At 43.2% G+C, this 25,779-nt stretch overlaps 1 protein-coding gene across 12 annotated transcripts in view; it reads left to right on the forward strand.

Annotated features, from left to right (window-relative positions):
• The window catches only part of SPECC1 (sperm antigen with calponin homology and coiled-coil domains 1), a 95,587-nt gene that overhangs the window by 3,279 nt on the left and 66,529 nt on the right, over positions 1–25,779 (forward strand). For 9 of the 12 annotated variants that reach the window (XR_014684866.1, XR_014684867.1, XR_014684868.1 and 6 more), the window contains 2 exons: positions 17,943–18,127; positions 20,781–20,916. Coding sequence is in view for 9 of the 12 variants with exons in the window: in XM_084493310.1 (XP_084349436.1) it covers positions 17,978–18,127; positions 20,781–20,916 (286 nt within the window). In the remaining 3 variants the exon portion in view is untranslated. Of the gene's footprint in view, positions 1–8,040; positions 8,195–17,645; positions 17,793–17,942; positions 18,128–20,780; positions 20,917–25,779 lie in introns of those variants that run through there. The other 3 variants (XM_084493311.1, XM_084493309.1, XM_084493312.1) reach the window with 2 other exon arrangements.

Raw genomic sequence — 25,779 nt, forward strand, 5'->3', positions numbered from 1 at the left:
ACTGTCAGTGTGATGGCCAAAACTAAAGTACTAATAAAAGATCGTACTGTAGCTAGATGGCACCTATATGGGAGTTAAAACTGAAAGGACAGCCTGATTTTTTTTTTTTTTTTCTCCAGGTCAATATACGAGGCTGCAGAGATACAGATATGTGTGTTTAAATAAGATCTCCTTTTAGAGTAGACTCTCAGTAGACTCTTCCTTGTGACTCTGCTTTGTAACTCAGTGAGAAGGAGCAGGATGTGGGTTTTCAAGCTGTTTGATCCCGTCTTTCTTCTCTCTTTGACGTTTTAGATCTCAAAGCTCACATCCTTTTTGAAAGTAACATGCTTCCTTGCTGTTTGTCCCCCTTCATCGAGCTTCTTGTTCCCTTCTTCCCATCTCCCTGATACTAAGCATACTTTTGTTTTCCTCCATGAAATTCAAAATGCACTTGCCTTGTAACTCACGGTCTAAAAAAAGATCTGCATAAGGCTTCAGACATCATCATCTCCCAGGGATTTTAGCTGTTGCTATAGAAGCCTAAATTCTCGTTTGAGAGACCTTTCCAATAGAAAGAAATTGGTACTGGGGGGGGGGGGGGGGGAGGAAGTTGTCATGGAAATATGCAGGAAAAAGAGAAAGGAAATCTCAATTTGATAAATGCTGCATAGACATAGCCCGCTTGGTGATGAAGTGGTTCCGTAGCTGGAGAGCTGATCCTGTGGACTTTCTTGGTTACGTTCAATCCTCAAGAAATTATTTGACATCTATATTTCTAGTTCATCAAGGATGCTGCTTATTTATCTGGATCTGTGTTTCCAAGTGCACTGTAGTGTTCAAAAAGCAGCCTGGCCCTGTTCCTTTGCCCACCTGGCCAGAGCCGGGCAGCTTTGGAGGTGTTGGTCCCTCGGTGGGCGCAGGGAGCAGCAGTGCCCGCAGTGGTGTTCCCCTTCTGGAAGGAAGCTCTGGTGGGCAGGGTGGTCTCTAGCAGCCATACTGTGGTCCGAGTCATAGCACAGCTTCCTGTTCTGGTCAGGACAACCCTGTAAGGATTTATAGAGCTCCTGCTATTGAAACGTGGCCTTAAGAATCCCATTTTAAATGACTTGCTAAAAATAGTTCACTCTGCAAACTTCATTGCTGTTTCAGATTTGAACAGAAGGAGCCCTTGGTGCCCAGCCGAGTGGAGGTATAAGCGGGTCCCTCTCCATGAATTTCCTGTCCTCTTACACCATCCCTAGGCCTGGTTCCCTGGTTTCAAGCTTTTTATGTCTTTCTTACCAAAGCTGCTTGGTACCTAATAGATGTGATTACGGGTGAGCTGCCTTTAAATATCTCTTATGGGTGTCACCATGGCAACTGCTGCAAGAGTTTCTCGCTGGTAGAAGGTTTCCAGCTCCTTGAGATACCAAAGGGCAGAGCATTTAGGCTTCTGTTTTCATGGTTTCAATGAGATCACCCACAATATCAAAGAGAAAATATAATGTATTTCTTATTTGTAATAGCAGTGGATGTTAATGGTACTGGAAGGTCTTTTGATTGATGATTCTGGAATCTGATGTGCTCAAGTTGGAGAAAAAGGACAGTTAAATATGCAATGAGGGACCAGACCTCCCTTAGGAAGCACACCTTTACCAGCAAGCTCCTGCAGGAACAGGAGAATGGCGCTTTCCTTGGTCAGTCCAACACTTGGCCTTTCTATTGATGCTGCCAACAAGTGAACTAATTAATCCTCACAAAGGATGCAAAACCGTGGTACTCTGCCATAGAAACAGGCAGAGGTGTTCGAGCTGATTCAGCCTGGAGTAGAGAAAAATGAGCTGGCTTTTATGTTCTCTCCTCTTTCTTTGTATTCCCAAGCTGCTGCTTTTTGCCCTAGGCCTTCAGCTGTTGCGTACCAGGCTAGCAGTGCTACTTAGCCACTATTTAGAGTGACTTGCCTGCTGTGTTTAATACCCGACTCTTCCCCTCCTTCCCTTCTATCAGCTTTCTTTCCCAAGCTCCTGTGTGCTTGGCCAGTCAGTCCTTTTGCTCTTAACGCCAGTTGTTTCTGTAGGTTTCTCCAAGTAGCAGGTCACTCACGTCCCTCACGCTCACTCTGTGACCTCAGGGATTGTTCTGCTTTCATTTATTTATGAAACTGGTTATGGTGACTGGTCACAGGCTCCATAGGATACTTCCTTTTCATGCACTGATACCTTGGTTCATTACCCTCCTATCTCACTATCTGCTGGAGATTTTAAATTATCATCTGCTTTTATAGCGACTTGGAAAGCTGAGCACCTCTTTCTGCTGCTCTCCTACTTCGTTAGCTGTGGCTGTACCTGCTGCTTCTGGCCTTCCATCTTTCACCTTTCAGAGAGTGAGGTCCATTCATGTAACAGGCTCTTCAGTCTGGCTGCACCGGACAAGAATGTGGAAGGAGACCTTGAGGAGAGGAGCAATTTGCATTCACTTTGCAGTGTGTGGGGACAACTGACATGCCAGAGCCAGAGCAGACATTGCTGCCTACCTCTGTGGCTGAAAGAATGCCACCTGTTCTGCAGGAGAGGAGTTTGTGCTGACAAAGCACGGATATTTGTCCTTACCTGCCTCTTAGGCAACATGAAGATCCCTTTGCTGAGTTTAAAAATGCTCAGAATTGATTTTAGTTGTAATAAGATGTTTATAACATGCCAAATTTGGACTGAGTTTCAAATCTGAAGTAATTATGACTGGTAACTGAGAAATCCAAGGAAATAATGTTCATAAGGAATCTTGAAAGCAGAGCCAGGATCTCAGAATGGAATTTGCTTGCGTTATATCATTGCACGTTTCTTAATACTTATTCTGTAACATGACAATTACCATTGGAGGGATCTCAGTGTTTGAGTACTTCACATTTCAGCCGCATAGTTCTGCAGTGTGCTAAGCTGACTTAAAAGCTGAAGCAGCAGCAAATGTTCATTCATACAAGCTGTCTGGAAGCGATGAATTGCTGTAGTTTAGATTCTCCCTTTTCCTGGCTTTGATTAGGCCACCAAAGCCAAACTTTTCTGCTCCGTTTCTGGGTGCCTAATCTATACCAATACGCCTGTGTTTTGCAAAACTGCTGACTTCTTATTATGTAGGAACTAAAATCAATGGGTACCATAGGTCCATACTAGATCTTGATATTTTTTCAATAATTTAGGTGCCTTTGTTTCCCTACCTGTAAAACAAGTAAGAGTTACAAAGCTGCTGCAGTGATTAGCTGATTCCATTTAATTAATCTATTAGAAATAAAAAGCAGAGGGTAAGAACAAATGGAAACTCTAGGATATTACTATATAAGGTATCAAACCTTACAGATACCCTTTTTCTGGAATCCTGATCTACATTAGAGGGCTTGTTTGTCCCCTGGGATTTGAACTCCTTGTGCTTCATCCTTTTTGTGTTAATTTGTCCTACTTTCTGTTGCTGCTGGGCTCCCTGTGATGCTCTCCATGCACCCAGGCGCACCCCGCGGTTCTGTCTCCATTCAGGGCTGTCAGCAGTTCTAGTGCAAGTCCCTCTGAAACGAAGCTGGCAACTCAGGTCTTTTATTTGCATCTCCCTGAAATGCGCCAAAAAGTTCAAAGCAGTGGGGCATTCCTACCCCGTCCCATCGGGGATTTAATTCTCAGGCAGCCTCCAGCACACGTCTTCTCCAGTCCTTAATTTTCCTGCACAGCTCTCTATTGTTAGTGATCAGCAAAAACTTAATGAAATTATTTTCTGTTGGAGGCTCGTTAGCGTTTCTAATGGATACCTGTTCCAATTTCTCTGCTGTTAGGTGATCAAATGCTAGCTTTTGCAGCATGTGATCCGTCTCGGACAATAAGCAAAGGGAGCAAATAGGGTTGTGCAGTATTTTTCTCGTGTAGGTAGTAGGAACTTGCTGTGCAACTTGAATATGGTAATTCTTGGTGTTAATGAGTGCTGTATTACAGCCTATGCACCAGAAAATGAGCACTGAAGAATAATAAAGAATGGAGACGTTCCCCTTCTTCTAAGTCTTTAATTTCAACATTGAAATCAAAATTTTCAGTTAAGTCGGAAAGAACCCGGAAAGTCTTATCTCCCCCTTTCAGAGAAGAGCACCGAGGGTTGCATTTTTCACACTTTCAGATTTATCTGCTTTTGAACAGAAGGGGGACTGTAGTGAAGTGATCCCTGGTCTGCTGCTGTGCCTCTTATGCCTAAGAAAGTACAGAGATGTTTGAAAATTGTAGAGGAAAAATAACTTCTCTGGATAAAACTGTGCAAAAATAATGAGACTTATTTAAAATAATTGAATGACCGTGAATACGTGAATATTTCTTTGCCACGTAGGTTCCCTTCCTCATTTTGTCATGTTCTGGGGGCTGGGTTTTGTTGGTAGATAGATGTCTCTTAACTCTTCAGTGATCTGGTCGGAAATGACAGAAATGCTGAAAAATGCTGGCTCCCCTTACAGACTCAGACTTCTGAAACAGGCAGTTTCCTAACTCTATTTTTGACGTACTTAGTGGCTGTTCCCTTGGAAATTTGAAAGTTGTTGTCTGGTCTTCTGAAATGTTGGCAACAGGCAACAAAGGAAGCTGCTTTTTCTGTCTCCTGTAGCACTCCGCGTTCCATAAATCATATCTGCTTTCCTCCAGCTTTAATGATTCTAGCTTCTCCCAGCAAAAGTGTTTTCTCTAGTTATGGGACAGAGCTGGTATCTGTGCCACAGGCTGCGCTCTGCAGCTAAATAAATGGGAAAATGGAACTGCAGAATAAGGACAGGGAGAAATCGGAGTTCTGCAGGGGGGTGTGTGCAGCTTCCTTGCGCTGGTGGAGCCTTTTTGGCAGCAGTTCCGGGAGTTCACTTTTTCTATCCACCCATTTGATCAGCATCGCCTCGCTGACTGAACAGCAGTTGTTTTTGTCAGAGTGGAAAGCGGTGCCCCATGATTCATTCTGCAAATGTCGACTGGCTGCTTGAACTTCCTGACATCTGTAGTGGGACTGAGAAAATAAAGAAGTTTGTATCAGTTATGTACAAAAAGGAGGAAAGAGGGAGTAAAGCCATGGCCTGGCTCCACTAATACCCACTGTCTGGTGCAGCCTTTCCTTTGTAATTACTTTTGGTTTTATAACTCCAGACAGTGCTGTTCCAAGTCTTCTGACTGAATTAGAGACTTGCTTTAAGAAGACATTGTTATTGACATAATAGCCTTGCTTATGGAATCTCTCTCTTTGTAATTAAGGCTGTTGCATGCACAAAAGCAGTTAAACATAGCATAAATATCTGTAAATGCAAAGATATTTTTAATCTTGTTCCGTGTACGAGCCCTTTTTTTCCACGCTCTTTGTGCATTTGAATCTCAAATGAGCTGTGCCACCAGAAATTCTGCCCGTTGCCCATTCCTTTAAGTTGTGTGTCATCCGTGTTCGTTCCTGTCAAACTGCCCAGACGATGCAGGTTGCGACACAAAGCATTTAAATTCCTCAAATGCAGAATTTTGAAGGTGCGTTGATGAGCGAGGCAGAGTATAACTCCTGTCCCTTGTTGCAGAGACATGGGGGCTAGCAAGTTGACCATGCAAAAAATATCTTAACTGTCCGTTTGGCTATCAACCAGGCATACAAGTTGGGTGAGACCTTGGCAGATATATATATATATATATATATATATATAAATATATTGCTGCTTGAAATTGTTTTCTCATCCCAGCTGTGTGAAAGTAATTACAGTTAATGCCCTGGACAGGCCACAGACTTTCTTTATGACCTTAGCCAACTCATTTGAGCTGTCTGTTTCTGGGCTCTTTGTTCATTAAACAAAAAGGCAATTTTTCAATTCAGAAGGTTTTGTGTTGAATAATTCTTTGGTCTAAGTAAAGACATCAGATAATTATAGCAATAAGCGCTACCAAAAAAAAACTAAATAAACAAGCACTGTCTGGTCTTGTTGGGTCTGGGAAGTTGTGTGGCACTACTCTAGCCCGTCTGCTAAAGCTGCAGCATGTAAATGCTGGGACTATCCCTCACACCCAAACATTTTCATGTTTAGGTTTTGGTCAAGTTGTGTTTATCAAAGCTAAAAAAAAGTCTTTGAGAACAAAATATAGTAGCTCATCTCTCCTCCCCACACCCCACATCTCAGTTGTTTATTTCTCTTGGCCTGAGGATAGGAAAACCTACCGAGCTGACACGGCTGCTCTCCCCCCCAGCCCACAAGAACTCACCAGCAGTGGCAGAGAGACGGCGTGCTGCGGTCCCACCAGTGCTTGTTTTCTGCAGACAAGGAGGCTTTGCAGCAGGGTGTGTGCAGCTGATGGCCCTCTCCTTTATGTGCTCAGCTCCAGGGGGCTGTAATCTTCTGCCAGTAGATTTTGGCTGTATCTTCCATGTTTGAAGGTGGTCCATCATCGCAGCAGAGGGTGCTGAGCTGCGTACCTGGGCGACCTCAGTGTCTGTGCATGCAGCGCTGAACGTTGCTTCCCCGGAGAGGAGAAACAGTTCGTGTAGATGACTATCTACCAGAATTTGGTTAATAGGAATGATAGAAAGTACTGCTGTCTTATCTGAGCTGTGAATAATTGCTGAATTTCAGATGTCTAAAATCATGGAACGGTGAGGCAGGCTGGATAGAAGGGTTGGTGCTGCAGGTAGGTGGGAACTTCCAGTGGCAGCTGGCACGATGGGGTGAATGTTCAGGGATTTGGAGCTAATAGGGTAAGCTTGGCACCTGCTGAACGTAGACCATTACCATTTGTGAGGTAAGTCTTGGTGTGGTCTTGTTCTTGTGTTTTAAGGTCTGAAGGTAAGAGTCCCCACTCTCAGGGATATCTCAAAGTTGGACCCAAAATCCATGATGTTTAGAAGGGAGTCGGCTTGGACTCACTCTATGTTTTAAGGTCTGGTTGCTCTACAATAACAATAATGATGCCAACATTGAATTGAAAAGTAAATTAACCCATGGCATAGCATTAGCTTCTTTTCAGTCCCTTTGGCACCCAGAATACAGAGTTACAAGAGGTGCAGTAAGGTTGAGCTGTTCAGCTGCAACAATTGTTCCAGGATCATATTGTAAATCTTGCCTCTGTTATTACGAGATTGCTTGTATGTTAGGTTCTCACTGGTGGTTCAAAGAGCCCCCACTGCAGCCCAGGAGGAGGTTCCTGATCTCTAGTTTCAGTCTTAGGTGACAGATATCCTCTGGGGAGCAAACATCTCCCTCTGCACAGCCTCAAACAAAAATCCCTGTTCTAAATACCTCAAGTTTATAGGTTGAAATGTACATCTGGGTTTGATTTCTCCTTGCATCCTCTCTGCTTCCTCTAGCTTGATGCTGTCCTTGCCTGATCTAACCCCATTAGAACCTCTGGCCCTGCCCATTTTCAGAGATGAATTGCTCCTCAGGGTAAGCAAGTGGGATATTCTTGAGCATTGCTCCCCTTGACCCTTATTCACTCTCTTCTAAATGAAGAACAGACTGATGCTTTTTGGTCAGCTCACGAGAAGTTGCACAGGACTGACTCTACCCACTTCTTCTTGCAGAAGTCTTTGTCATAATGCATCTTCCCTCCACACACACACACACGCACACACCTTTTCATTTTCTTGTAACAATGGCACGGAAAATGTCGTGAGCTGTTCTGGCTGTGACTGCTGGCATTCTGTGGGAGAGATTTAGTGTGGAGTATAAAAGTTTCTGGAAGCGGTCCCTGTGATTTCCTCTGCAAAATGCCTTCTTGCTATGGCCCCCTCCTTGCCCTTCCTACGCTGTAGGTACCGCATGTTCCCACCTGACTGGATCACACAGACCAGGCTGGGGCTCATGCCCTCTGCCCAGTGCCCAGCTCTGCTGCTGGGATGAGGAGCTACTGAAAGCAACTGCCTGCTTTGTGGAATGAAGCACCTTCGGGTTTTGGAGTGGGATATAAACGTCTTTCTTGCATAAATCTTCCTTGCTTTGATGAAAATATAATATTTCTCTTTCTCCTGAGTAAGCAAGTGTGCATATGTGTGCGCGCGTGTGTGCTGAATGCCAAAGCGCTGGTGAAGCCAGCTTGCTTCCGTATGTGAATCATTTCTCAAGCAGCTCTCTGTGTCTCGCTGCAATGTGGTTTTCCTCTCAGGGAAGAGCTCAAGCCCTGAATTTTCAGTCTGGCTTGCACATGCTGTCAGAAGCTAGTGGGAGACAGTTTTCTTCTTAATGCAGGAAAGAGGACAAGCTTTTACTGTAAGTATTTTATTTTTTAAGGTGGGAGTTATCATCTCTAGTGGGGTTGTGGGAGCAGCAATGTAATCCTGGAGTGCATGTACCTGTTTTGCTCAGCGATGCTTTTTCGTAATATCTCACTAATTACAACTAAACTGCTGGGAACAAGAAATGTACGGTGCAAACAATTCTGCATTAGCAGAAAATGGGCTGGGGGGGGGGTGATGTAAAAGCCATTGCAACAACATAAAAGTGAGTCTGGAGAGCTGCCTGCTGTGTTTGCTTCTGCTCGGCTACGTGGAGTCTAGAGACAGAGGGGATGAAGCGATTTCTGTGCCTATATCTCCTTTCTTCGGGAATTTAGCGCTGTGCTCCAACAGTTGCACCAAGCAGGAGCACAAGCCCACTTGCCTCTGCTACTGCATGCTCCCGTAGTCCAGTCAGGAAAGGGCAGAAGGGAACAAGCTGCTGAGCAAATAGCTTTGGCAGCTCGCTGCTCTGCGGGGGAGCAGCGAAAGCCCCGGAGAGTGTGCCAGGCGGCTCCCCCCTTGTGAGAGCAGAGCAAAGAGCTGCTGGGATTCGCAGCAGGACCTTTACATGTAGCAGCTGAACACTTGGCCTTAAAATTGGTCTCTGGGCTGAAGCTCGATCGTAATAGCAATAGTAATAATAACAGCGTTTGTATAGCAGGTAACATAGCTCTGCAGAGTTATAGAGATGGTAATTAAGCCATGGGTACGGAGCAGTGAGGGATTACTGGTGGAACTGGTTTGAAAGCAGGGATTCTCTACCCCTGTCTTTTGTACGCTGTCTTAAGTTCTTTTGGATGTCCCCTCCTAATGCTTTGTCTCCCCTCCCAAATACTGTTTCATATGTTGCTCTTCCACCCTCTCTAAATTATAAGGTACTTTCTGTCCCTGTAAGCTCAGCAGGAGAGAGGATGGCTGATTTGCTGAAATATACTGGGTTTTACTGGCAGAACGTGACAGGTAACTAACACAGGGATGCCTCAACCTAACATGCTCACATGTGCAACCTCCTCTCTTGGCTCAGTTCTAAAATTTCCTTTCATTATGCAGTGTACCAAGGTGAGCCTTCCACTCCCTTAGTGGCCTCAAATCGTACTCATAATCCCCTGACAGCATTGTTTAAATCTGCATTTTTGAAATATACCGAAGAGGAACAGAACAGAAGTCCTCTATTTTCTCCTGCAGTTTTGGAATTTGCTGCTGCTGTCTTCTTCCCAAAGAAACCTTTCTTTTAGTTCACATCACTACTCGTAGAAGTTCAGAAGCTGCCCATTTACTGCAGCTAATATGTGACCCACTCTGCACTTACTGGAGGACAAATATCTCCTTTAGGGATAGCTCCCAGCTCTCTATTATTTCTCTGCATCGTGATGGATGGAAAAGAGGAGCCAGGGAAACATCCCAGCATGTGGCAGTCTGTGGGGTTGTCGTGCGCTCTGGGACAGATGTTGATCTCTCATTTTTACTTTGCTTTTCAGTGGGGTTTCTTTGCAAGGCACGTGAACGCTGCTCATTCATGTGTTTGTCTTCGTAAACCTGCTGTGTAGGGACTGAGCCTGTTTCTATAAATGGGAAATGGCTGAGGTAGTGCAGGAAAGCTGTGATGGAGCTGAGGATAGAATCGGGTGGAATCCCAAGCTGGTGCACTGACGGCGGTGTCATCCATGGATGCTTCGAGCAGGTGGGACCTGCGAGTGTGTGTGCACGCACCGGGCCAGATAACCGCGTAGCGGCACGCGGGGCATGTCTGCCATGCTAAGACAGCATCCTGCCTTCCCTTTCTTGTACATGTAGCTACCCCCCTGTGCTACAGGAAAATGTAATGGCAGGTAATTACCCAGCAAACCACTTGTAATTATTCTTCGTTTCTTCAGCAATTACACAGCTCTTGCTCGATCTGAAATGAAACCTTTTCCTCCTCCTTGTTGGCCAAACGAGATGTGTTAGCCAGTTTGTGCTGTGTGCCCTGGGACAGCAGTTAGACAACCTGGGTTACTGGGCAGCAGCGACCTTGGAATGGTTCTAAACCATCTTGTTCCCATCTGCAATATAGCAAACATAAAACCTCTGCGCAGCATTGCACTGTTCCATGCTTTCCTTTACTGCTCCAGCCTGAGAACATGCCGCCCACAAATGCGTGCTCCCGTCCTTTCCCTTCTGGTCGAGTTTCTTCCCTTGCACGCAGCCATCGGTAACGTGGTGTGCGTGATTCAGAATTGCCACGTTCAAGTCCACATCTCTGCCCTGAAGTTAGTGAAAGATCTTGTCAGTCCTCTGTCATTTCAGCCTCACTGAGACAACATCCACGTGCACCAGAGAACCGTGGTGGGTGGTTTGCTGATGGCCAGCACCCTGCTGTGCTTCACAACCTCTTCAGGTTTTGTCCCATCCAGCCGGTAGCTGCTGCTGTCTTTTGGAAGGCTTCAGGAGCACAAAAAATTACAGATCAGTTGCTATTTTTGTTTCCTTATCCCCGTGTTTGTAAGATCAGGGGTCGCAGGGAGGAAGCATAGCTTCTCTTCTGAGATGCGTGGTGGTGACTGGTTAGATAATCAGTGCGAGGGTGGAGGAGAAAATTGAATATCCATGTACAACCAGCATTTAGATTACTGGGGGAGATGGTTCCCAGCCATTTCAGAGTACAGCTTTGGCTTGAGTTTATTATTTTTTTTTAAGCATCAGTCACTGCTGGATGACATTTCTGGGTATTTTAGCTAGAGAAGTAGCAAAGCTGCCTGATTTTTTCCTGTCTTCTAAACAGCCAGTAATGCAGGATGAGGACAAGGGAAATACAGCTAAGTGTATTGTTTGTCCATATGCACCCATGAGGGTTTTGTTGTGACTTCTGCATTCTTTGAGATCTAACTAAGCATAAGAAATTCGCAAATTAAACCTCCAGGGAGAGCTTCTGTGTGGGAGGATGGACAGGAGGTTTCGTGCTGCTCTCATCCGTCCGTGCCTGGAAAAATCATCAGTGACCCTAACGGCTGCTGTGGGAAGAGAGGATTTTATTTTCAGCCATGTCGAGAACTGGAGGCCTGCAGTGGCTGACCTGGAGCCTGGCAGTCTGGTTGGGATGGTTTGGGAAGTTGATGGCCAGAAAGCTGTCATTTGTGGCTACCTGGGGCTGTCTTTGCCTAGACTATTTCTGCTGCTATTTACAGGTGCTCGTAACCATTTGGTATATTTATATACTGGTTAATAAACTTCCATTTAGAAAATCATGAATGCTAAGGAAATAAGCAAGAAACACTTTATACAACATAAAAATGAGAGATTCTCTTACCACTGTAACCACAGGTAAAGAAAGTGCCTTTGGAGATAAAGGGAGTTTCTGCAGGCTGTGTGCTTCCACCTGCTGCTGTGAGGAGAAGGGACAGGGACTGGCTCTGCAGCAGTTGTTTGTAATGTAGAGAGGAAGGGGAGCCCTGTGCTCTGAAATTCCCATCTGATGCCATGTTAAAAGCTCTCTTCTAAGTTTTTTAGGAGTCCTGCAGCGCTGTGTGTTTTGTTTTCTTTTAAGGCATTCCGCATATGAGGGTATAATCTTCAGACAACCTTAAAAGAAGATGCTGAAGATGTGCTCCTGAAGCCATATCACAACTACTGCTGGTTAACTCCTTGGGCTGGTTTCTTGTTTTGTATTCTCCCAGTGATTAGCTGGGTGACCTTGGGCTTGTTTCTTCGTTTCTGTGTAGTTGTTTTCTATCTAAAATTCACCTACATTTTTAACTTCTTGCAAAAACACTTGGATGCTTTAACTGTCTGGCTGAATTATTACTCTACATTTTTCTCCGCTCTTGAAAGTTAAAAATAATAACCATGAAAACACCTTTGCTTGAGGCATGCATAAAACCAACCGAGTTTTCCCTGCTGTAACATGCAGTCTGGACATGAAAATTTCCAAGTGTTGTCTTGTCTTCTTATAATTTACCAGCAAAACATGAAAACTCAGGTGCAAATGAGATTGGAAAGCAAGTCTGCTGAGGTAGACCAGAGGAAGCAGCTGCCCAGGTGATCAGGGTCAGGTTTGAAATTGATTTTCTGTTTCTGTGGCCAGTGAGAGCATTAGGGGTGAGGTGCTGGGAAATGGACACATCTCGTCTGTTCCTCTGGTTTGCTTTTGGGTGGAAGAGGGTGGTCTGGCTTGTGATTTTTGTGGGCTTCTAAATCCAATTCTAATGAAAGCTCAACTTTGTACCAGGAAAAAATCCTGCAAGTGTCTCTGCTTGGAAGAGGAATGGAGGGGGGTTGCATGGAGATGCCTTGTTTTCGGTGTCTTCCAGGCTAACAGCAGCTAGAGGAAAAAGGGGACATGTTAGATACAGAAATACACACGTGGAGCTGAAATGAATGATGGCTTGGCAAAGTTGCTAACGATGACCACAAGGGAGTAAGCGGGTTGTTTTTAATTGCTAGCCCAGTCTTATTTCCAGATGGGTTTTGTGTGCTACCTCCACGTGGGCAGTTACTGTATGGGACTGTCAGCTTCCCTGGTTTGCGACCCTGGCTTGATTCCTGGTGTCAGCTACGAAATCCCGATGAGTCACACGGGAGCATCTGTCGAGCCTGAATGTTGTTTAAAATGGATTGAAGTGAAAGGCAGAAAGGCATCCTGTCTTAGCATCAGTGGCTGTCCTGCCACAGAGCTTCCAGCTGGCTGCTAGGAAAGGCTGTGCAGCTTCCTGAACCTGCTGGGTGTTCCTGTTCTGGTCGGCAGTTTGTCTGAAAAGAGCTTGATCAGGTCAGGAGGAAGACAGTGGAAGCATGATGCAAGTCTCACATGGCAAAGAAAAAAAAGAGAGAAAGGAAGGAAGAGAATTTTGTTTTGATTTCATGAGAATTTGTAAGAAAGGCCCTGGACTAGTCTGACTTTTTGGTGTAATAAAAGTAGCAGAATTAGAGGGAAATGGCACTGGGATTGGGGTTTTTAACCCAGTGAAGTCACAGATGTCTGTCCTTAGAGAGCCCGGCCTGCAGAGTTGGTGCCTCTGACCTCCTTTGTCAGAAGCGCTGGGCATTCACAGGTCTCAGTGAACCTGCCACCTGTATGTTACTCTCCAGATCTAGTAAGGGATGCTCATAAATCCTTTTTTCATTGGCTTTGCCACAGCAACTTGAATGGCTCTGCTCTAATTTGACTGTCCTGTTGGGTAGCATCATGCACAAACACGATCACCAAAACCCAAATTCTTTAAATATGTGGGGTACAGACAAACCCTGCCTATTCCCATCCCTCTAAGGGATCTTTCTGTGTAAATTAATTTCTGCAGATGTTAATGAATTTCGTTTACTTACTAGTGTAACTGCTAGGTTTCTTGGCCATAAAATAATACTGCTTGTCATCACTCAGTTCAACCTATCCATTCTTTTTCTAGTTGTTGGGAGTAAAGCAGCATTTGGCGGCCAGCAGAGTGTTCCCTAGTTTGTTCTACGAGGCTGGTGAGTTACTCCTTTGATGGATAGCCAAGCCTTGAGATCCAAGAGACCTAGGTTGTTTCTGCTGATGCTGCCTGCCTGCGAGAGTCAGGATAAATTCTTAATCCAGTTTTTCTAGCCGTAAAATGGGAAATATTCCAGGCTGGTTCTCAGGACTTTATTAATGTATTCATGTGGACTGACTAATAACAGATGTCTAGGTTTTCCATCTTTAATAAAACAATAAAATTTGAAGTAAAATGGACTGTCTTTCCACTGCAAGACTTCTGACAACTGCCAAAACAGTCCACATCAAAAATTGCCAAAGACCTTTTAAAAATACAAGTGAGAAAGGATGAGCTATATATTATGGCCTGAATTTTCAAAGCCTGATGCCTGCAGGGAATTCTGAGGATTACCGAGAGCAAAGGCTCTGTCAGGACCAGCTTTCCATTTTTATGAGACCTTCAATTATTTCATTTGCAGCACCTGTTTCGGAGGAGGGGGGCACTCAGACACCAGCAGTTTTGAATACAAAAGATTTATTTCAAACAAAACACCTGCACTCTTATTCTGAAAATTACTGGTGATGGAACTGACTTTGCTGCTCTGAAGCAACATGGCCCTGGCACGAACCCCCACTTACTTCGACGTGGCACTGCTGCTTATTTCCACCCATTTTCTGAGCACGTCTTTAAGCAGAGTGTGTGACGCGGGTTTGATTGTGGCCACTAGTCCCTGTAAAACGCTAAGAAAGAAATGAGAATTGAAATTGCAGAGCCCCAGAGTTTGCTTGGAGAGTCATCTTCCAGGAAAGTGAGCAGAAACATGTCTCATCTGAAACGTACTGAGACGTAGTTGGTGTAAAAGTAGTGATTTTGGCTTTGTATTTGCAGAAGTAACTTGGCTGCATCCCTTGTGTAAAGCTGCTTTTTTCTTGCTGCTGTTCTCTTTTTCAGGTTTCTTTGTGGGTAGCCTAGAGATCATGTCATAATCTCTCTGGGGTTCTTCTGAATGGGGACTGCTGTTATTTATTTAAAACACAGCAGCCCTGGCTCCATCAATGCACTCTAAGCTAACTGGGAGCTGTTACCTGCGGGCAGCTCCGCAGATGCACATGGCTTGGAAGGTGGGGTCACAAAGGGTGTCGAAAATCGCCTTTGTTGCAGTGGTTCCAATACGAATACATACACAAGCACTGTGTTCGCCCTAACTTGTGGAAGGGACAATTGTTCAGGATTCATTCAGCTGTGATGGGAAGTCAGTGGTGATCCCCTTCCCAAGCTCTCACTCGGGGCTAGTTTATGATGATACAGTTGACGATGATCGGCTGCTTTCAAAGTCATTTCTGCAGCTCAGAAGGATGGCCTGCACGAGCTGCTGCTACCACCCTCACCCTGAAAACCACATCAGGAAGCAGAGGCTGCCACTGAGCAATGCGAAGACTGCCCAGCTTAAGATTTAGGACGGAAGGGTGCATTCAGGTGTCCTTTACTGGCTGTCTTTGTTAGGTACTAGGGTATATTAATAGTTTGTATTAGTAGCACTCTGTCCTTACACATTTTTTTCAGCACATTTATCCTTCCTACTGAGCCATAGCACGACACTGACCTTCTGGGGTTTCCCATTGCTCCAACTGCTTGTAACATCCACAAAACTTTTTTGATTTTTTTTTTTTGTAGTGCAATAAATTGAATTTTGAGGGTAGAAAAAGCAGAGGTTGACTCTTAGAATGTATTTTCTGCTCGCATCAAAGCACAGTAGGATTATTTTTTTATTTTTTGGAAAGTAGTTTATTTTGTACTGCTCCCAAAGCAGTACCTCTAATAAATGTGTGTCACCTGTCTAGGAATGAGAGCAGCTTAATGTGTGTGAAACTCGGCTTTATTCTTTGAAGTAAGGCTTGTGGAAAGTGTTGGGATTCTACTTCAGAGACTGAAACCTTTTTATCTGCAGCACAGGTTCAGGTTAGCCAATGACATCAGAAGCATTGCCTCCATATTTTATAGATGATGAGTCCCATATAAATACGTGGAAAACCAAATCCAAATGTCCTCTTCTCAATGTTAGTTTTATCTGCTTGATGTGGTGCGATACTATTAAATCCACATGGCACAATTCAGCTATCATTACATGAAAAAGCTGGTTTGCTTCAGGCTACTGGCTGGGTTTCTTGTGTGTGGTTTTTGTTGCCTTTTTTTTTTTTTTTTTTTTAGTACCTCCTCCTTTCACTTCCAGCTTCGTGGCCTAATGAGCATATCACTCCACTGCAGCTTGAAATGCCACGAGTGACTCAAAATTAAATTCGTTTGGATATCAAGAAAGCATCTGTGCAGCTTAAGGCAGGAAAGTATGAGATAGTTATGAAGAAATCCAGAGGGTATGTGCAACCACTGACTCTACAAAACCCCAAATCTGCATAATTTGGAGATTAATCAGGAAGATAGTTTGCATGTGTAATTGCTTGTTCACCCATATAAATACAGTGAATGGCGTGCTCATTAGAAAATGGCTTATTAAATATGTGCAAAGCACCAAAGCTTGTTAAGGTAGATCGTGAACTCCGAGAATGCTAAACATTTTCTGCTGTGGTACAGTTTACAGATCTGTCCAGGCTTTAAAAAAATAAAAGGAGCCAAGCCATCAGCATCACCATCACCAAAGGCAGTGCTGCTCTCACCTCTGTTGGGATCGATGATGGCTCCGTGCTGCCTGCGTTAAGAATTGTAATGCAGGAGTAACTAGTTAGTGACACTAACTTTGCTATTTCTGTATGTAGGAGCTGGCAGGTTAGAGCTGTGCAGAAAGGAGGCAGCCCTCCCTGCAAGAGGCAGCGAGGATCAGCAGGACCTGCCAGTCGCTAGCTTTGTTCTCTGTGGACAGTGGCAGAGCACTCGGCATGTCCTGCTGCCTCTGTGCTGCAAAACGCTCCTGAAGCAGCCCGGCGTGGCACCGGGACGGTGCTGTCAGTGCCCAGCATGACTTGGCCCCAAAGTGGTTTCTCTTCCCTGTGCTCAGTGAGTGTTCCTGTTTGTGAACGTGAAATAACGCATAGAGCAAATTATGTGATACGGGATGTGATCTAACCCCTTCTACTGGCTCAGCGAGGGAGAAATATTTTGGTATCTCTCCCGGAGGGTTGCTGTCTGAGCTCACACCAGCCCAGCTGGACTCTTACATGATAACCAGCGTACTGCTTACTGGGTGCTTTCCCCTCGCTGAGACTAGATATTGATCTCTCTGTAGATCTTGGGTACCTGTTCAGCTCAGAAAGATGCAAGCTAGCTTCTGCCTACGCAAAACTGGTGTGCAAATACATCCTGTGTCTATTTTAGAAATTGAAGCTGCAGAAGACTAATGTTGCTCATGCTGAAGGGGGGGAAGCGATGAGATACCAGGCAATCTCCCCTCCCTCCAACTTGCAGCCCAGCAGGCTTGTGGGATTTAAAATATAATTATTTTATTCTGCTTCTGGTTTGGATTGGGCAATGGCTGGCTGAAAGTGCACGTATTTAGATCTACAAGAGTTGAGCTAGCTATTTAATTGGCAGCGGTCTGCTTACTGAGAGAAACGCTCGTTGTTCTTGCTGGCAGATTAAATTTATTCATCTATATCCAAAAAAAGAAATTGACTTCAATTTGCTGATTCCTGGCAGGATTTCTCTCTTGCAGAAGCTTATCTCTAAGGAATAGTGGATCTGGTTTTGTTTTTTTTTTTTTGTTTTTTTGTTTTTTTTTCTGTTTGCAAGGAAGTTGGTACTTTTACCACGTTTTGTAAATCCTGGTATTATGAAACATCTTTTTAATCATTGTGGCAACATCAACTGCTTCTCTGGATGACTCCAAGTTAAAGATATTCTTTGTACAACTGAGGAAACTTGTTTCTCGTGACTTTCGTAAAGTGATTATTAGATGCTAAATCTAATAGTAAGAGAAATAGTTTTCTTTTTTATGCCACAGCTGTCGCCAGTTGCTGTGGATTTCTGCATGTCAGTATCCTCAGTTTCTCTTTTGTTGTGCTTCAGCATTTGTAGGTGTTCTGTGGCTGACAGAGGTTTCTGGCTTGCACAGTGCAAACAAAAGTCACTGTTCCTTCTGTGTTGTTTCATGTTACCAGCCAGCATTAAAAATCTGAGTGGCTGCAGCCTGCTCTGAAGGATTCTCTGGGCTGAGTAAGTGGAGTTCTTACTTTTATAAGAGAAGGAATAAAGCTTGACCTGTCCTCTTCAGCCCTTTAAATGTTTTAGATATCTCTGCTTCTCTTTTTATCTTTCAGTTTATATAAAACCTTCTTTTTTCCATTTTTTTTTTTTTTTTTTTAGGGGCTGTAAACTGAGTTATTTGGGGGGAAAAAAAAATGAAGAGTACTGCCAGGCCTTGGAACGCAGTGGCAAGGCAACCGAGTCATGGGGTTGACAGAGGAAAGTCGCTTTCTACCACCACCTCAACAGGAATGAAGACATCCAAGTCCTCGACTTCACTGGCCTTTGAATCTCGGCTCAGCAAGGTACTAACCGCTTTCTTCAAGGCAAAATATATTAACAAAATGTGTTGGTCACAATGGCTCACAAGCATTTTTTGATATCTATCATTCCTCATAGGTATTTTTCAGAATAACCCTACTTTGCCAGAAGTTTGTTGCTATATAAGAAAACAATAATACACCTGAAATGCTGCTGCATTTGTACTTTCATAATTAGCAAACAAAAATAACCTTGTGGCCCAAATACGGAGCAAGATGACAGTGATGAAAAGAGCCCAGGGCTTCCTGGTTATAACCGTTTCCAATAGTCAAGTTTAGCAAACTATATATAACATGGTACAGCACCTCAATCAACAGGAGATCTAAGCATCACTGATCTTCACGGCCACTCATGTGAAGGATTAATTTCCTTATCTTGCTTCGTAGACTCCTAGATGCCCCAACCATCTTATCAATAGGGTGTTTTAGTCTCCAGGCAAGTTGTGTCATTGGAGTATTTGTGTAATTGCTGAGGCAAGCATCTCTGAAGGAATGATACTGAAGAGACTAAGCAGGAAATCTGATGTGGTTGATTTGTGTCTGGTGTTAAATGTCGAGGATTTTCTTCCAAATTACAGATAATATTTTTCAAATTGCTGAACATTTGCAAATGCAAGATGATCAATGTAGTTTCCCCAAAGAAACGGAAAAAGGCAGCACAGTTGCTGCTGTTAAAAGAGGGTGCATTGAGTAAGTTACTTCAGATGGTTTGCAGGGGTTTCTACATATCAGAAAGTTCAGATTGTTTCTTTCTGCTAGTAGGAGGGAGCTGACAAAACCTGTGCCAGAAAGCAAAACGTTAGATGTTTGGTTTCCTGGAGTAGATCAACACCAGCTTTTGAAACTTGCATGCTCACGGGGTCCAGGAAACCACAGACTCTGCATAAGAGGAAGAGATGAAAGGGAGAAGGAATTGGAGTTGAGAGAGAGATTTCATTTTGCTTAAAGATTTTATATTTAGGACCTTCTAAACAGAGAGAGCTCCGCTTGTGTGCGTTCATTTTCATTTAACCTAAGGAGTGGTTTCAGCCTGTGGTTCATGGGCTCCCTTGATGTCCCTGGACACCTTCTAAGGAAGGCATTTGATTTGTGAAAATAGTTTAGGTGAAAAAACTGAAAAAAGGTAGAAAAATACTGTTCCAAGGAGGATCTAGAGCTTTGGTCTTTTAAAATGCTTAAAATATTTCTCTTGGAGTTATTTAGAAGTTGTTATTAGAGGTACACAGACCGTTACGGAGATTCCCACAAATGGGGAAGCAGCTGACCAAAAGTTCTGAGATAAAACGCTACTTCTGCTTGTTGAAGCAACATCATTTAAGTGTTTCTGCTTGGATCTTAAGTTCATCATGCTTGACTTACGTGGTTTTCAGTATGCATTTAGAGTAAACTTGCTTTAAAAGCAAATCCTCCTCCCAAAAACAACGGCACAGCAACAATGGCCCATTGTTTTCTCATGTACAATAAGGCTTACCAGTAAATTAGTGATATCTAATATTTTTTTAAGACACTTACTATTAAACAACGAGTAAAGCAAATAGTTCCCCTTCTTCCAAGCTTATGAAATGTATTAGTATTAATCTTCAGAACTCTACATTTCATCTGTCCCAAAGAACAATGCTTTTCTTTGCTGTGAATGATTTCCTTGGTGGCCACATAACAGAATGCTTTCTTGTGAACAGATTTCTGGTTTCTCTTGTACTGAGTCCTACAGTCCCTCGCAGTGCCAATAGCATTAGGCCCCATCACACTATTGTTGGCCAGCTTTGCTCGCTGCTTTTCCATAAACAAGGAGCTCAAGTAGCTGAAATTATGTCATGTTTAAGATAAAGGATTTCTAATTTGTAATGGTGCTAGATCTTATAGTGGCTGCTTCATATTACTGTGGCAGCCTGAGCTTCTCAGCTAAGTCACTTTGGGGTTTTGGCTCAGTTTCCAGCATGTTCTTTGTTCATGTTAAAAAAAATAAATAATAAAAATCCTGTTTATGTTGCCAGAAAGTTTGGTGACTCCTGTTTGGGAGAAACACAGGAAGAAAATGGCAGTTATTGGAATAGCTCAGATGCCTCTCTTAAGAGTCTGAGGTCACCACTGGAGCAAAAGTGAATGATCCTGAATGGCGAGACAAAAGCCAGCAGGATCCTGTTAGGATCCTTTTTTTTTGACAGACAGATTAAGTGTGGGGCCAGTTATTTGCAGCATTGACCTGTTCTGTGTGTCAGGCTCTGCAGCTGGCACTTAGATGCAGAAGCCTAATTACTTCAGTAAACGCAAACCAGTGAGGAAATATGATGACTGCTATTTGGGGCAGTGTCTGAGAAGCTGGAGGTACCCAGTAGTCTGCTACTGTAAGCTATTTTCTCCCACCAGCTCAGTTACTTGCTAATTTAAACAGTCTTTCCTGGTTTTCTTCTTTGTTATTGGAACAGTGGTCTCATAACCCACTTCATAAAAATCTGGAAAGCAATACAAATAATACAAAATTAATTAAATTATTTAGTAGTGTTATCAAAGCAATATTTCCATTGGGTTACTTTACAGAAACAGTCCTTTTCTCCCAGGAACCTGGCCTCTTGAACAGCCTGAAGGGAACAGCCAACATTTTAATCTTCTGGTTGCTTATAACATCTCTTTCCTGCAGCTGAAGAGGGCGAGCAGCGATGATATGCTTACAAAACCAGGGGTGACAGCAGCTTCTGGAGTCTCTAGACTGAAGAAGACCATTACAACCGGAGCCATTTCTGAGCTTGCTGAGAGCCGGCTGAAGCCCAGCACAGGTAGGTACAAAGATCCTGGACCAGTGCCTGCTTTATGTGAAACTGCTTGGCCTGCCAAGAACCTGGTGGGCTTCCCTTGTGCTACAAGGTGGTGACAGCTCTACCATCCCCCTGCAATACTCAGCGTGCCGATGGGACCTGCTGAGCCTTGCAGCCTCGCCTTTCCGAGCATCCTCCAGCCCCAGCTCGGTGACAAGCAGGGGGAGGCCGAGCCCCGAGCGGCCACACGGGGGTGCCCTCGTCCCGTGTGCTCCCACCGGGGGCGCAGCTCCCTGCTTGCAAAGCAACGCGGCCAGTTAAAGGTTTTTTAATTTATTCAGAGATTTTTTTTAATTATTATTATTATTTCCAGCCACATCTGTAGAATTCTATGCTCTCCCTCTACTGATTGAGCAGAGAAGTTAGCAATCTTCACAGCAGAGATGCAAAACTAAAAAAAAAAAACAGCGCTTGATGTATAACTTGTCCTCCTGAGCTGTGTCGTGGCACGCTCTCTCCCTCAGTGTTATTCCTATCAGCTTGTGCCTATTGGTTTCAAATCTAAGCCTGTTTCTAGAGGCAGCGACACCATCTGCATACCAAGGACTTCAGTGCAAATACTCTTCTCTCCCCCAGGAGCTCAGCAAATGCTTGCCTTTGTGTGCTCCCTGGTGGCATTTCCAGGGGAATGTGAGATGTTATTAAATTTGATCATGACCTCCCTATTTGTCACAGCCTCTGCAGGGTTTGGCTGTGTAACAGAACAATGAAACTAAACAGAAAGGGATTTCTTGGGGGGAGGGGGAATATTTATATACTTCCCTCTACCCCCTAAAGAGCATTTTATAGGAACCCAAAGACAGATCCTGCTCTGCAGTTAATCGGCGTGTAAATCCTCAAATTTAATAGTGACTACTCACATCCAAAGATGTATGAGATTTGCCAGCCAATAAAGAGACAAGATGCTAGCTAAAGAGGCATGGGAGGAGTAACAAGGGGAGAAGAAAACCTGCACAGATGATGCAGCATAGGATCCCGGGAATACAGCCAAGGAGACAGCACTGCAGGGAGTACGGAATAGAATACATATGTCAGATACACAAATACCAGCACTGGAATAGAGAGCCCCCTTCTGCATGTGTGGATAATAACGGGGTGGGGGAGGGATAAGATTTATGATGATGACCGCTGTAAACACAAATGGTAAAATGGTTTATGGAGGTCAAGTTACACCAGGGTATTGTTTTCTCAGTTTAAATTGTATCGTTAGAACTGACCTCATACGTTGCTCTGCAGCAACATTTGTAGAAATATGAATGAGAATATTAGTCCTGAGCAAAAAGAGTCTGAGGATGGAGCTCTATTATATATTGCACAGATAAACACGAAGAATATATGTGCTACCTCTCTCTAAATTCTTGTTTAGCCTAGAGGGAACTGGCCCAGATCTTATAGGGGCTATCCATAGGGGTATGTACAAAAAGAGCTTTATCTTGCATATCTTAATTTTCATAGTGGTTCCAAAGTTCAAAAGGGTGCTTGGAAATCTAGGCAGACTCTGAGGATATTTGTCACTATCATGGTCAGTAAAAGGTGCTAGATACAATGAGCAAGGTTACAAGGCTGAGTGCTAATTCTAGATGGTCTCACTGTTACAAAATGCATATTGGTATTTTTTCCATACAATATATTGTTGCTTAGAGAAAACTTGAAAATCAAATATGACAGAGGACAGAACATGTTCCTGGAAACATAAGTAGAAAGAGAGAGTTTCAGCTGCTATTCTTCACTGAAACAGAATCCCAAATAATCTGATTGTGATCAAGACTGCACTGCAATGCTAACTGACTGTGGAACTGACCCAAGTAGGAATGTTCCTGTAGTTGGGAAATGCAGATGTTTGTGTACACAGCCAACTGAGTAAATCTTAATTTTGTTCTGAAACCACTTTCTTTGGCTTCTCTGACTGCCTTCATCAGTTCTGCGTTTTCCTTTAATGTCTTAAAATGCAGACGTGGTGTTTTTTAGGTTGGGCTTTCTTTGTTATTCAAGTGAATGATTTGGTTAGTTTACTGAAAGGATATTATACGAGTTCCAGGTATGTTCTGGTGGTACTCAATTGGTATTTCAGTATTGTGTAAGAGAAAAAAAAAAAAAAATCAGGTATGGCAACTAAAATTAAAAAAGAATTGCTTAGGTTTCTTTCTTCTTTGGGTGTGACTGTCTGGTATTTGTGTGACCTTGAGCAATAGCACGCGTTCCAAATGCTGCAGATAATAAATAATTGACACCAAGATTGCTTGTTTAAATAGGGTTGTTTGTATGCTGCCCTTGCTGCAGTTTAACTTATTCATTCTTGCCTTTTGCTGACATGTGCTACCCTTGTCTGCCTCGTTGGAAGCTAACGCAGTAAATCATAAGCAACTTAAAGGAAGATGAGGCCACTCTCATGTCTCCGTTCTTGGCAAGTGGAGTTGAGTAAAAAGAACTGGAGAAGGACTCTGGCTGGGGGTTCTCTGCTGTGATGTTTGGCTTTGTCACTGCTTGGCAGTTTTGAAACCCCCAAGTAATGGGAAATGACAGGCAGGGAGAAATGTCTTGGATTTAGCTTCCTTATCCACAGTGTTATATCTGGCAATACAATGCCCTGAGATATCAATTTGTTTTTATGTTAAAAAGCACACTTACAGGGCTCTTGCATTGCTTTTAACGTGTCAGGAGAGGAAAGAGCTGGAAAAATTGCAGAACAGGAGGAAGAAAAGGAAGAGATTGCTAATCTTGGAAAATGTTTATTTTAATGCATGTACTTGTAAAGCCATCCAATCTCTGAAGCTATAAATTGTTTTAAAATGTTTAAATATAGAAATCTGTAACTCCATAAGTAACTAGGACTTTCTTCTCCTTTAGTTTTAGGACTACAGGCAATCGGTGATTTTTCAGGTTCCGAACCTTCAAGGTTTGTAAGCCAAATAACTTTAAATTCTGCTATTTCCCAGAGAATTTCAAAGCTTCTTATATGGTCATTTACTTTTTGTGAAGAGCGTTGCATGGTAGTACTGGCATGCAAATAGAGAATTTGACATTCAGAAAGGTGAAATCACTTGCTCAATAGATCCTAGTAGTCATTCCAAATCCTGTCCGTCAGTTCTCTTTCACTCCTTACGAATTCCCGATTCAAGCACTTTCTGAAAATTTCCCTTAAGGCTGTCTAGTTTAATCATGTTCATATGCTTCCTTGCTGTTATTTCAGTGCCAGCAGCTATTATCTGTCAGGTTCAACAGCCGGGGAAAAAGTCTTGTGCTTGTGTATTCTGGACATTAGAAAAGAGCAAGAACCAGGAATTGTGACTGGGCGGTGCTGTGAACGGGTAGTATGAAAGCATCCCCATTTCACACAACTGTATTGATTTTTATATCAGCTGCAACATGAAGTATTACTTATCCTTGAAATGTAAATAGCAGATAGCCGTGCTTGTTTTCCCAGGCTGCTTCATCAGCCTATTTCTTTAATCCTATGTAAAGCCTAAATCGATATAGAACTACTTAATTTGCCTTAGAAACAGTAGGAAACCATCAATGATGATGTTATAATCATCTAACTTACTATTTCTAGAGATCCTTAGCATTTTATGGAAAATCACAGAGAATCACAGAATCACAGTCAATCATGGTTGATTTTAGAAGGGACGATGGTGTACGGTATTGCACATTAGGTATGTTTCTTTCCCATCAAACTTGAAAATGTTGCAGCCTAGACATTTCAGAGCTTCCTGCGCATTTATAGAGTTGTCATTTCAAGGTTCCCACGTGAGAATAATACATGGAATCCATCAATATTACTGCCTTTCTTTCTGCTACTTGTCTCTTTGGCCAGTGTTTGTCATTTTTCCATTGTGGGGTAACTCTTTAGACTTGGTTGAAGCTAATCCAGACTAAAGCCTTTTCTATGTGGTCAAAAAAATCAAGCAAAAGTATTTATCTTAATAAATGCTTTTTTAAAAAAAATTCAATGCAAAATCTAATTGACAGTTTTAATTCTTCATAAGATGCTAACAGACCCCAATTAAAATGGGGAAAAAGGAAAGTGATTTCTTTTGAAGGACAGCCCTCTGTTGACCTTGGGACCTTTCTACTCCCCCATACATCAGTTTTTGACAGGGTCTGCTTTTTGTGATCTGTGACAGATCAAAGGACTACTGTAGGTTTGTAGAGGATTGCTGGGCATTGCATTCAGCCTCGTTACTGTCTCATTTCTGTGAAAGATACAGACAAGTGTGAGAGACATTAATGAGACTGGTGCATTCTGTTCCACGAGGCTTCACCAGAAACCAAATGACTGATCTCATCTGGGCTTTCCCAGGAACAATAAATACGCTTTGAAGCTTCTTCTGGAAAGCTGGTTGCATTTTGCTACCCTTTCCATGTACAAGAGACAGCTTTTGCATAATTCTCCTTTTATATCAAGAGAAAGAGATTTTTAGCTCCAGAAATGAAGAAGTGATATAAAAAGGAGGACACGAGGGGGGGAAGGGGAGGGATGCTTAGCCAAGATGTCATTCAAATAGGCAAGAAGTACTGCAGGAATTTAGCATGCAATGTAAAAATATGTCTGCATTTGCATCCATAGCTCCACATGTAGCTGCATACACATTCTGACATCCACATCTGCATGGTTGGTTGTAAGGTGTTGGTGCAACTGTGAATCTGAGCCTTGACCTCTCATGTTACAAAACATTATCTGTGATTTCCCTAGGTAGGAAGTAATCAGGCAAAGTTTCAGCACCATTTTAGGAGATTTTACCCACTAACCTGTAAATGTAAAGGGCCAGAATTGAGGTAGATCAGATTTGGCATTCCACATTCAATTTATGGCATCTGATTGAT

The sequence above is a fragment of the Aythya ferina genome, assembly GCF_964211825.1.
Source record: "Aythya ferina genome assembly, chromosome: 19".
In the NCBI taxonomy this organism is placed as follows: Eukaryota; Metazoa; Chordata; class Aves; order Anseriformes; family Anatidae; genus Aythya; species Aythya ferina.